At 48.0% G+C, this 12496-nt stretch overlaps 1 protein-coding gene across 1 annotated transcript in view; it reads right to left on the reverse strand.

Annotated features, from left to right (window-relative positions):
- elmo1 (engulfment and cell motility 1 (ced-12 homolog, C. elegans)) overlaps nucleotides 1–12496 on the reverse strand; it is a gene marked incomplete at its 3' end in the record, with an annotated part of 191011 nt that overhangs the window by 33263 nt on the left and 145252 nt on the right. Inside the window, exon 14 of the mRNA XM_079522966.1 lies at nucleotides 12062–12225. Coding sequence (XP_079379092.1) covers nucleotides 12062–12225 — 164 coding nt within the window. The remainder of the gene's footprint in view (nucleotides 1–12061; nucleotides 12226–12496) is intronic.

Consider the following 12496-nt stretch of genomic DNA (forward strand, 5'->3'; position numbering starts at 1 on the left):
CCTCTCACAGTATGTTAGTGTCTCTCTCTCAGCTCTCCCTCTCACAGTATGTTAGTGTCTCTCTCTCATCTCTCCCTCTCACAGTATGTTAGTGTCTCTCTCTCCCTCTCACAGTATGTTAGTGTCTCTCTCTCAGCTCTCCCTCTCACAGTATGTTAGTGTCTCTCTCTCAGCTCTCCCTCTCACAGTATGTTAGTGTCTCTCTCTCAACTCTCCCTCTCACAGTATGTTAGTGTCTCTCTCTCAGCTCTCCCTCTCACAGTATGTTAGTGTCTCTCTCTCCCTCTCACAGTATGTTAGTGTCTCTCTCTCCCTCTCACAGTATGTTAGTGTCTCTCTCTCATCTCTCACAGTATGTTAGTGTCTCTCTCTCTCAGCTCTCCCTCTCACAGTATGTTAGTGTCTCTCTCTCATCTCTCCCTCTCACAGTATGTTAGTCTCTCTCTCTCCCTCTCACAGTATGTTAGTGTCTCTCTCTCATCTCTCCCTCTCACAGTATGTTAGTGTCTCTCTCTCTCAGCTCTCCCTCTCACAGTATGTTAGTGTCTCTCTCTCAACTCTCCCTCTCACAGTATGTTAGTGTCTCTCTCTCAGCTCTCCCTCTCACAGTATGTTAGTGTCTCTCTCTCTCAACTCTCCCTCTCACAGTATGTTAGTGTCTCTCTCTCTCAACTCTCCCTCTCACAGTATGTTAGTGTCTCTCTCTCAGCTCTCACAGTATGTTAGTGTCTCTCTCTCTCAACTCTCCCTCTCACAGTATGTTAGTGTCTCTCTCTCATCTCTCCCTCTCACAGTATGTTAGTGTCTCTCTCTCAGCTCTCCCTCTCACAGTATGTTAGTGTCTCTCTCTCAGCTCTCTCTCTCACAGTATGTTAGTGTCTCTCTCTCAGCTCTCCCTCTCACAGTATGTTAGTGTCTCTCTCTCAGCTCTCCCTCTCACAGTATGTTAGTGTCTCTCTCTCAGCTCTCCCTCTCACAGTATGTTAGTGTCTCTCTCTCAGCTCTCCCTCTCACAGTATGTTAGTGTCTCTCTCTCAGCTCTCCCTCTCACAGTATGTCAGTGTCTCTCTCTCTCAACTCTCCCTCTCACAGTATGTCAGTGTCTCTCTCTCTCTCTCTCAGCTCTCCCTCTCACAGTATGTTAGTGTCTCTCTCTCTCAACTCTCCCTCTCACAGTATGTTAGTGTCTCTCTCTCTCTCTCTCAGCTCTCCCTCTCACAGTATGTTAGTGTCTCTCTCTCTCACAGTATGTTAGTGTCTCTCTCTCTCATCTCTCCCTCTCACAGTATGTTAGTGTCTCTCTCTCTCAGCTCTCCCTCTCACAGTATGTTAGTGTCTCTCTCTCTCAACTCTCCCTCTCACAGTATGTTAGTGTCTCTCTCTCTCATCTCTCCCTCTCACAGTATGTTAGTGTCTCTCTCTCAGCTCTCCCTCTCACAGTATGTTAGTGTCTCTCTCTCTCAACTCTCCCTCTCACAGTATGTTAGTGTCTCTCTCTCTCATCTCTCCCTCTCACAGTATGTTAGTGTCTCTCTCTCTCAACTCTCCCTCTCACAGTATGTTAGTGTCTCTCTCTCAGCTCTCCCTCTCACAGTATGTTAGTGTCTCTCTCCCAGCTCTCCCTCTCACAGTATGTTAGTGTCTCTCTCTCTCATCTCTCCCTCTCACAGTATGTTAGTGTCTCTCTCTCAACTCTCCCTCTCACAGTATGTTAGTGTCTCTCTCTCATCTCTCCCTCTCACAGTATGTTAGTGTCTCTCTCTCAACTCTCCCTCTCACAGTATGTTAGTGTCTCTCTCTCTCAACTCTCCCTCTCACAGTATGTTAGTGTCTCTCTCTCTCAACTCTCCCTCTCACAGTATGTTAGTGTCTCTCTCTCTCAACTCTCCCTCTCACAGTATGTTAGTGTCTCTCTCTCTCATCTCTCCCTCTCACAGTATGTTAGTGTCTCTCTCTCAGCTCTCCCTCTCACAGTATGTTAGTGTCTCTCTCTCAGCTCTCCCTCTCACAGTATGTTAGTGTCTCTCTCTCTCAACTCTCCCTCTCACAGTATGTTAGTGTCTCTCTCTCAGCTCTCCCTCTCACAGTATGTTAGTGTCTCTCTCTCATCTCTCCCTCTCACAGTATGTTAGTGTCTCTCTCTCAGCTCTCCCTCTCACAGTATGTTAGTGTCTCTCTCTCAGCTCTCCCTCTCACAGTATGTTAGTGTCTCTCTCTCAGCTCTCCCTCTCACAGTATGTTAGTGTCTCTCTCTCAACTCTCCCTCTCACAGTATGTTAGTGTCTCTCTCTCAACTCTCCCTCTCACAGTATGTTAGTGTCTCTCTCTCTCAACTCTCCCTCTCACAGTATGTTAGTGTCTCTCTCTCTCAGCTCTCCCTCTCACAGTATGTTAGTGTCTCTCTCTCAGCTCTCCCTCTCACAGTATGTTAGTGTCTCTCTCTCTCACAGTATGTTAGTGTCTCTCTCTCAGCTCTCCCTCTCACAGTATGTTAGTGTCTCTCTCTCATCTCTCCCTCTCACAGTATGTTAGTGTCTCTCTCTCTCATCTCTCCCTCTCACAGTATGTTAGTGTCTCTCTCTCAACTCTCCCTCTCACAGTATGTTAGTGTCTCTCTCTCAGCTCTCCCTCTCACAGTATGTTAGTGTCTCTCTCCCTCACAGTATGTTAGTGTCTCTCTCTCTCAACTCTCCCTCTCACAGTATGTTAGTGTCTCTCTCTCTCAACTCTCCCTCTCACAGTATGTTAGTGTCTCTCTCTCAGCTCTCCCTCTCACAGTATGTTAGTGTCTCTCTCTCAGCTCTCCCTCTCACAGTATGTTAGTGTCTCTCTCTCAGCTCTCCCTCTCACAGTATGTTAGTGTCTCTCTCTCAACTCTCCCTCTCACAGTATGTTAGTGTCTCTCTCTCAACTCTCCCTCTCACAGTATGTTAGTGTCTCTCTCTCTCAACTCTCCCTCTCACAGTATGTTAGTGTCTCTCTCTCTCAGCTCTCCCTCTCACAGTATGTTAGTGTCTCTCTCTCAGCTCTCCCTCTCACAGTATGTTAGTGTCTCTCTCTCATCTCTCCCTCTCACAGTATGTTAGTGTCTCTCTCTCATCTCTCCCTCTCACAGTATGTTAGTGTCTCTCTCTCTCTCAACTCTCCCTCTCACAGTGTGTTAGTGTCTCTCTCTCAGCTCTCCCTCTCACAGTATGTTAGTGTCTCTCTCTCAGCTCTCCCTCTCACAGTATGTTAGTGTCTCTCTCTCATCTCTCCCTCTCACAGTATGTTAGTGTCTCTCTCTCTCACAGTATGTTAGTGTCTCTCTCTCAACTCTCCCTCTCACAGTATGTTAGTGTCTCTCTCTCTCAACTCTCCCTCTCACAGTATGTTAGTGTCTCTCTCTCAACTCTCCCTCTCACAGTATGTTAGTGTCTCTCTCTCAACTCTCCCTCTCACAGTATGTTAGTGTCTCTCTCTCAACTCTCCCTCTCACAGTATGTTAGTGTCTCTCTCTCAACTCTCCCTCTCACAGTATGTTAGTGTCTCTCTCTCAGCTCTCCCTCTCACAGTATGTTAGTGTCTCTCTCTCTCAACTCTCCCTCTCACAGTATGTTAGTGTCTCTCTCTCTCAGCTCTCCCTCTCACAGTATGTTAGTGTCTCTCTCTCAGCTCTCCCTCTCACAGTATGTTAGTGTCTCTCTCTCAGCTCTCCCTCTCACAGTATGTTAGTGTCTCTCTCTCAGCTCTCCCTCTCACAGTATGTTAGTGTCTCTCTCTCTCAGCTCTCCCTCTCACAGTATGTTAGTGTCTCTCTCTCTCACAGCTCTCCCTCTCACAGTATGTTAGTGTCTCTCTCTCTCCAGCTCTCCCTCTCACAGTATGTTAGTGTCTCTCTCTCAGCTCTCCCTCTCACAGTATGTTAGTGTCTCTCTCACAGCTCTCCCTCTCACAGTATGTTAGTGTCTCTCTCTCTCTCAGCTCTCCCTCTCACAGTATGTTAGTGTCTCTCTCTCAGCTCTCCCTCTCACAGTATGTTAGTGTCTCTCTCTCTCAGCTCTCCCTCTCACAGTATGTTAGTGTCTCTCTCTCTCACAGCTCTCCCTCTCACAGTATGTTAGTGTCTCTCTCTCAGCTCTCCCTCTCACAGTATGTTAGTGTCTCTCTCCCAGCTCTCCCTCTCACAGTATGTTAGTGTCTCTCTCTCAGCTCTCCCTCTCACAGTATGTTAGTGTCTCTCTCCCAGCTCTCCCTCTCACAGTATGTTAGTGTCTCTCTCTCAGCTCTCCCTCTCACAGTATGTTAGTGTCTCTCTCTCATCTCTCCCTCTCACAGTATGTTAGTGTCTCTCTCTCATCTCTCCCTCTCACAGTATGTTAGTGTCTCTCTCCCAGCTCTCTCTCTCACAGTATGTTAGTGTCTCTCTCTCAACTCTCCCTCTCACAGTATGTTAGTGTCTCTCTCTCATCTCTCCCTCTCACAGTATGTTAGTGTCTCTCTCTCAACTCTCCCTCTCACAGTATGTTAGTGTCTCTCTCTCATCTCTCCCTCTCACAGTATGTTAGTGTCTCTCTCTCAACTCTCCCTCTCACAGTATGTTAGTGTCTCTCTCTCAGCTCTCCCTCTCACAGTATGTTAGTGTCTCTCTCTCAACTCTCCCTCTCACAGTATGTTAGTGTCTCTCTCTCTCTCAGCTCTCCCTCTCACAGTATGTTAGTGTCTCTCTCTCTCTCATCTCTCCCTCTCACAGTATGTTAGTGTCTCTCTCTCAGCTCTCCCTCTCACAGTATGTTAGTGTCTCTCTCTCAACTCTCCCTCTCACAGTATGTTAGTGTCTCTCTCTCTCTCAGCTCTCCCTCTCACAGTATGTTAGTGTCTCTCTCTCTCAGCTCTCCCTCTCACAGTATGTTAGTGTCTCTCTCTCTCAACTCTCCCTCTCACAGTATGTTAGTGTCTCTCTCTCTCAGCTCTCCCTCTCACAGTATGTTAGTGTCTCTCTCTCAGCTCTCTCTCTCACAGTATGTTAGTGTCTCTCTCTCAGCTCTCTCTCTCACAGTATGTTAGTGTCTCTCTCTCTCAACTCTCCCTCTCACAGTATGTTAGTGTCTCTCTCTCATCTCTCCCTCTCACAGTATGTTAGTGTCTCTCTCTCAGCTCTCTCTCTCACAGTATGTTAGTGTCTCTCTCTCTCAACTCTCCCTCTCACAGTATGTTAGTGTCTCTCTCTCTCAACTCTCACAGTATGTTAGTGTCTCTCTCTCAACTCTCCCTCTCACAGTATGTTAGTGTCTCTCTCTCTCATCTCTCCCTCTCACAGTATGTTAGTGTCTCTCTCTCAACTCTCCCTCTCACAGTATGTTAGTGTCTCTCTCTCAGCTCTCTCCCTCACAGTATGTTAGTGTCTCTCTCTCATCTCTCCCTCTCACAGTATGTTAGTGTCTCTCTCTCATCTCTCCCTCTCACAGTATGTTAGTGTCTCTCTCTCAGCTCTCCCTCTCACAGTATGTTAGTGTCTCTCTCTCAGCTCTCCCTCTCACAGTATGTTAGTGTCTCTCTCTCAGCTCTCCCTCTCACAGTATGTTAGTGTCTCTCTCTCAGCTCTCCCTCTCACAGTATGTTAGTGTCTCTCTCTCAGCTCTCCCTCTCACAGTATGTTAGTGTCTCTCTCTCTCTCAGCTCTCCCTCTCACAGTATGTTAGTGTCTCTCTCTCAGCTCTCCCTCTCACAGTATGTTAGTGTCTCTCTCTCTCTCAACTCTCCCTCTCACAGTATGTTAGTGTCTCTCTCTCAGCTCTCCCTCTCACAGTATGTTAGTCTCTCTCTCTCAACTCTCCCTCTCACAGTATGTTAGTGTCTCTCTCTCAGCTCTCTCTCTCACAGTATGTTAGTGTCTCTCTCTCTCTCAACTCTCCCTCTCACAGTATGTTAGTGTCTCTCTCTCAACTCTCCCTCTCACAGTATGTTAGTGTCTCTCTCTCAGCTCTCTCTCTCACAGTATGTTAGTGTCTCTCTCTCAGCTCTCCCTCTCACAGTATGTTAGTGTCTCTCTCTCTCAACTCTCCCTCTCACAGTATGTTAGTGTCTCTCTCTCTCAGCTCTCCCTCTCACAGTATGTTAGTGTCTCTCTCTCAACTCTCCCTCTCACAGTATGTTAGTGTCTCTCTCTCAGCTCTCCCTCTCACAGTATGTTAGTGTCTCTCTCTCAGCTCTCCCTCTCACAGTATGTTAGTGTCTCTCTCTCTCTCAGCTCTCCCTCTCACAGTATGTTAGTGTCTCTCTCTCTCAGCTCTCCCTCTCACAGTATGTTAGTGTCTCTCTCTCTCAGCTCTCCCTCTCACAGTATGTTAGTGTCTCTCTCTCAGCTCTCCCTCTCACAGTATGTTAGTGTCTCTCTCTCAGCTCTCCCTCTCACAGTATGTTAGTGTCTCTCTCTCAGCTCTCACAGTATGTTAGTGTCTCTCTCAACTCTCCCTCTCACAGTATGTTAGTGTCTCTCTCTCAGCTCTCCCTCTCACAGTATGTTAGTGTCTCTCTCTCAGCTCTCCCTCTCACAGTATGTTAGTGTCTCTCTCTCTCTCATCTCTCCCTCTCACAGTATGTTAGTGTCTCTCTCTCAGCTCTCCCTCTCACAGTATGTTAGTGTCTCTCTCTCTCAGCTCTCCCTCTCACAGTATGTTAGTGTCTCTCTCTCTCAGCTCTCCCTCTCACAGTATGTTAGTGTCTCTCTCTCTCAGCTCTCCCTCTCACAGTATGTTAGTGTCTCTCTCTCAGCTCTCCCTCTCACAGTATGTTAGTGTCTCTCTCTCATCTCTCCCTCTCACAGTATGTTAGTGTCTCTCTCTCTCAGCTCTCCCTCTCACAGTATGTTAGTGTCTCTCTCTCTCAGCTCTCCCTCTCACAGTATGTTAGTGTCTCTCTCTCATCTCTCCCTCTCACAGTATGTTAGTGTCTCTCTCTCTCAGCTCTCCCTCTCACAGTATGTTAGTGTCTCTCTCTCAGCTCTCCCTCTCACAGTATGTGGTGTCTCTCTCTCTCTCAGCTCTCCCTCTCACAGTATGTTAGTGTCTCTCTCTCATCTCTCCCTCTCACAGTATATGTTTCACATGGAGACGTTGGACTTTTCAAGGTTATTGGAGGGTTGTTTGTAGGGCTGTTGGGTGATGTGTATGTGACTTCCTCTTCGACCCTTGCCCGGCTGTTCAAAACCTCCCTCAAAGCTCACCTTTTCAGACTCACATTACCCGCCTAATTCCACTCACCCTTTCCACTCGCCCACTATGTCCATTAGGCTCAGACTGAGCACCTGCTCATATCAATCTGATGCGCTGCTTGATTATGTGCTGTATCCAACATGGCAGCTATATGTACGCCTCTAATAACACAAAATTACATTTTTACAGATACAAATTGCTCAAGAATGTCGATCTTTGAAAACATTTGAAGCGAGAAATGGAAACTTGAGTGACCAAAAATATATTATATTTCATCAACACTGTTACTTTTGGGTACATTAACACCATGGAGGCCCAGGGCGGAGATCTCCGTCAAGTTCAAGTTCATGGTCAAGTGCCCAAGGCGGACATTGATAAATAGGACGGATATATTAATGATATCAAAACCGATCGCATCGCTCCACAGCCTAGGAGCGCTTGTTGCCCAATCCTCGGTGTTGCACAACAGTGACACGTCATCGAAAATGTTCCCTGCCTGTTTAGCTGACGAAAACGAAAATCTTAAAACGTTCATAACTCGCAATCTAAATCATCCCGTCTAATTCTGAAAAAAGATCCTGTGTTAGACGGCGCTCCGCGGTCCAGTCGCTAGTCGCGATAGATTTATTCTTACCTCCCGTTGTTGTCGATCGACTCTAGAGTGGTGTGGCTATTGTTAGCTGCTACACAGACATTCACAACAACTTCCGGTGCGCCGGTAAAAGTGGTCCGGGCGCTATAAATCAGGGGTTCTCAACCCGTGGGTCGCGACCCCTCGGTCGCGACCAAAAGGGGTTCCCGCCCAAAATGGGTTAAGGTTATTGTAGCAGTCAATTTATATTGGGGGTCGGGAGGGGGCGGGGCGGGGGTCCCGAGACTTTGCCAAAGCATTTCCGGGGGTCCCCGGCCGAAAACGTTGAGAACCCCTGATTTAGAAGACATTTTAATTTCGACGTCAGGCCATTCTGGGCGGGAACCCCTTTTGGTGTTAGCATTATGTTATGCTTTAGCTATTGAAAAATAGCAGATCTACAAGCTCGTAGCTTGCAGATCACACACACACACACACACACACACACACACACACACACACACACACACACACACACACACACACACACACACACACACACACACACACACACACACACACACACACACACACACACACACACACACACACCGCGTCAGCTGGGTCTAATCACACTGTCAGGCTTTATTTCTCAATAATGACCTGCTATATCCATTGATTATGCCTTTGCTTAATTGCTCAACCCTTAAATAGCCTTGCGGAGTTGGACGTTTACTGGGATCTCGTGAAGTGGCAAATGTTGTACAACTTTTCAAAAAGTAAGCGCTGTGGAATCAATAAGGAATTAAGTCTGGGGTCCTTGATGTTGCAATCTGCTGCAGAGCACTTTAACCCACTTAGGCCTGACGTCGAAGTTTACAGTCGACAGTTTTCTGAAAAACCTTATGTTTCTGTATCAGTGCTGCTCAATATTTCATGTCAAGGACCCCAAAAATTACATGTAATATGCCTCCGCCCACCCCCCATCTGAAAATATGTTGTTCCAGGGACCTCCGCAGAAGCAAAGATTTGAGTTAAAAATGTTCACTCTGTAATAATATATATATTCAACGATTTGAGGCACATTTTCACGATTTTTTAAAAATAGCAGACCTACAAGTTCATAGTGCGCCACTCGGTGGCGCGCTATGAGCTTGTAGATCTGCTATAACATAATGCTTAGTTAAAACACCAAAAGGGGTTCCCGTCCAGAATGGGTTAAAGCAATATAAAGTCTTGCATTAACACTTTCTCTCATAAATGTGACCTCAGCATTTTTATGAGACTATACATGAATATTTCATTAGACCCCGTTTATATAAGCCCGGGATCATTTGGGGTTGATGAAGAATTTTGACGTAAAAAAAAAAAAATGTTATTGCAAAACCAGCGTTTTCGCTCAAAACCGGCATAATTGCTTAGTGGACCGAAAAGTGTGTTTTCAAAGCTTAGTTTCTAATCAAAATATCGCCTCAATCTAAAAGTTTCGAGGGGCATTATATGATTATAACATAACATTTGCATCTGTTTAGCCCAATAAGACCTGAGAGCAGATTCTACAAATGTCTTCTAAATCATGTGGTGCTCAAAGTATTTCATGTCAAGGAGCCCAAAAATTATATGTATTTGGCCGCCGACCCCCCCATCTGAAAATATGTTGTTCCAGTGATACCCCCCCCCCCTCAGGGGTAGAGTGGCTGGATGGTAACCGTAAGGTTAGGGTTAGGTTAGTGTTTGGGTAGGGGGGGGGGGGGGGGGGGGGGGGGTGACAGACGGCGGCGGTGGCTCAGGGGTAGAGTGGCTGGATGGTAACCGTAAGGTTAGGGTTAGGTTAGTGTTTGGGTAGGGGGGGGGGGGGGGGGGGGGGGGGGGTGACAGACGGCGGCGGTGGCTCAGGGGTAGAGTGGCTGGATGGTAACCGTAAGGTTAGGGTTAGGTTAGTGTTTGGGTAGGGGGGGGGGGGGGGGGGGGGGGGTGACAGACGGCGGCGGTGGCTCAGGGGTAGAGTGCCTGGATGGTAACCGTAAGGTTGGGGTTAGGTTAGTGTTTGGGTAGGGGGGGGGGGGGGGGTGACAGACGGCGGCGGTGGCTCAGGGGTAGAGTGCCTGGATGGTAACCGTAAGGTTGGGGTTAGGTTAGTGTTTGGGTAGGGGGGGGGGGGGTGACAGACAGCGGCGGTGGCTCAGGGGTAGAGTGGCTGGATGGTAACTGTAAGGTTGCCAGTTCGAACCCGGGCTCCCCCAGAGTTACTGTCAAAGTGTCCTTGAGCAAGACACTGAACCCCTAATTGCTCCCGATGTGCTAGTTGGTGCCTTGCATGGTTTCCGCTGCCATCGGTGTATGAATGTGTGTGTGAATGGGTGAATGTAATGCACAATCTCTGTAAAGCGCCTTGGATAAAGGCGCTATATAAATGCACCATTTACCATGACTCTTTGTATGTTCGGGAACACAAGCCTGCACCCGATTGTGTCGACCATGGACCCCCACTTTGGAGAACCACCTAGACTACAGAACATGGAAGCCTGAAGCATGACTCCTACATTTACCCCTGTGTGGCGCGCAGACGGAGCACAATGGCAGCGGGCCGCCCTTCACCATTCAGACAGATTCCGTGGCGAGGAATGGAAGCGGTTGAGCGAAAGTCATCTTCTCCGTACAGTGCGGTACGGTACGGTACGGTACGGTGCGGTGCGGTGCGGTGCGGTACGGTACGGTACGGTACGGTGCGGTACGGTACGGTACGGTGCGGTGCGGTGCGGAAGGGTACGGTACGGTACGGTGCGGTGCGGTGCGGTACGGTACGGTACGGTGCGGTGCGGTGCGGTGCGGTACGGTACGGTACGGTACGGTGCGGTACGGTACGGTACGGTACGGTACGGTACGGTACATTGTTCTCCCTTTGTCCGCTTTCAGAGTGGCTTTTTCATGCGAATCACATTGTCAAGAGCGCGCTGCTCAGAAACGAGGCTACTTGAAATGCTCGCGCAATTATCCGCAGGCATTTCCTCGTGCCTGTCAAGCACGTCTCTCTCTCTCTTGCACACATATTCACAGTGGGGTTCAATAACAGGTCAGGATGGAACATGTAGTCTCCTACATTGCCACGAACAAAGCCATTGTAAAACGGCCATTTTCTGCCTGTATCTCAGCACCGGTGGAGAGGAAGAAGTACTTAGATTTACCAAATATATGTTCGTCGACTACCCTTTTCCACTGACGAAAACTAAATGGAAACTAAATAAAAACTAAGCTATGATGACTAATACTAAGACTAAATATACTGACATTTTCAGACTATTTTCAGCAAGTGAAAAAAAAAACAGTCATTACGACAGCATCAAGGCCCACCAAAACACATTTTGTTCGACTAAACCAACATGTAGATGTAGCCGACTAAAATCTTATATTTAGTCAACTAAAACAAAACAAACACTAAAACATTCTAAGTGACTAAAATGTGACAAAAAAATTAACTATTCAAGTAGACTAATGACCAAAACTAAAAATCTAAATGTGCTGGCCATAAAAACCATATAGATATTACAAAAGATAGATGCCTCATTGGCTGCTGCAGTTCGTTGGAGCCATGTGTGTTGACGGGAGGGAGGAACAATTTACACTGGTACGCCGGAAGAGTGGACGGAACACTACGACACGCTGCCACTCAAGTGACTACTGGCCAATCACAGCGCATCTTTTCCGGGACTTATCAGACCCGAACATGCGCTCTGTGACGCACGCTCATGCTTCCACAGGACTTCGCAAGGAATCTCGGGAATTTCTCGCCCTCCCTTGAGCACATACGCTCCAGAGCCGAAAGGGGCAGGGCTGGACTGGCCACAGGACGCACCGGGCATATTCCCGGTGGGCCGCGACCGTAGGGGGCCGCCATGATTATTATTAAAAAAATAAAAAATAGGCCACCAGGAAAGGTCCAGGCGTGCTGCCATTCTGCCAGTGCCATCATGATAATTTCACTGTACCTGTATCAGTGAGTGACAAATAAACCCTCTACAAAGGGCTGTGTAGTTGTCTGTTGGTTTGTATCATTTATGTTGTTCTGTAAAAGTGGTGGTATTAGGGGCTTGTGTGTTTGTGTGTGCCTCGACGGAGCGGGCGGTAGAGTTTCTGCTATCTGCGCGCTGGTTGTGGTGGGCCGGTCTGGGCCAAATTCACACGGAAATGACCGGGCCGAATTTTTGTCCCAGTCCAGCCCTGGAAAGGGGCGTCTACCTTATGTCTATGATGAAAACAACACTGGAAGGAGTCCCATCACTATAGTATATATACTCACAGGATGGGGCGCGACTGGAAGTCCTCCTGATTCATCCTCTCCGACTGCCGTATCTTCAGGATCTCCGTGTAGCTCAGGTTCTGCAGGCGGCTCTTGAACTGGTCCAGGGAGTTAGGCTTCTGGGTCAGCGCGCGCATGATCTGCTCCCGAACCACTTGCATCACCTGCACAGAGGAGGAGGAGGAGAGGAGTATAGGGTCAAGGTCAAGTTTAAAAAGCAGGTGGCTTGCGCACATCTAGTTCTTTGCTGGTGCTGGACAAAAGGTAGATAGGTGGGGCGACTGTGGCTCAGGAGGTAGAGCAGGTCGTCCAATGATCCATGGGTCGGCGGTTCGAATCCCGGCTCCTCCTGGCTACATGTCGAAGTGTCCTTGGGCAAGACACTGAACCCCAAATTGCTCCCGATGTGCTGGTTGGTACCTTGCATGGCTTCCG

This window comes from Electrona antarctica, assembly GCF_951216825.1.
Source record: "Electrona antarctica genome assembly, chromosome: 15".
Taxonomy (NCBI): domain Eukaryota; kingdom Metazoa; phylum Chordata; class Actinopteri; order Myctophiformes; family Myctophidae; genus Electrona; species Electrona antarctica.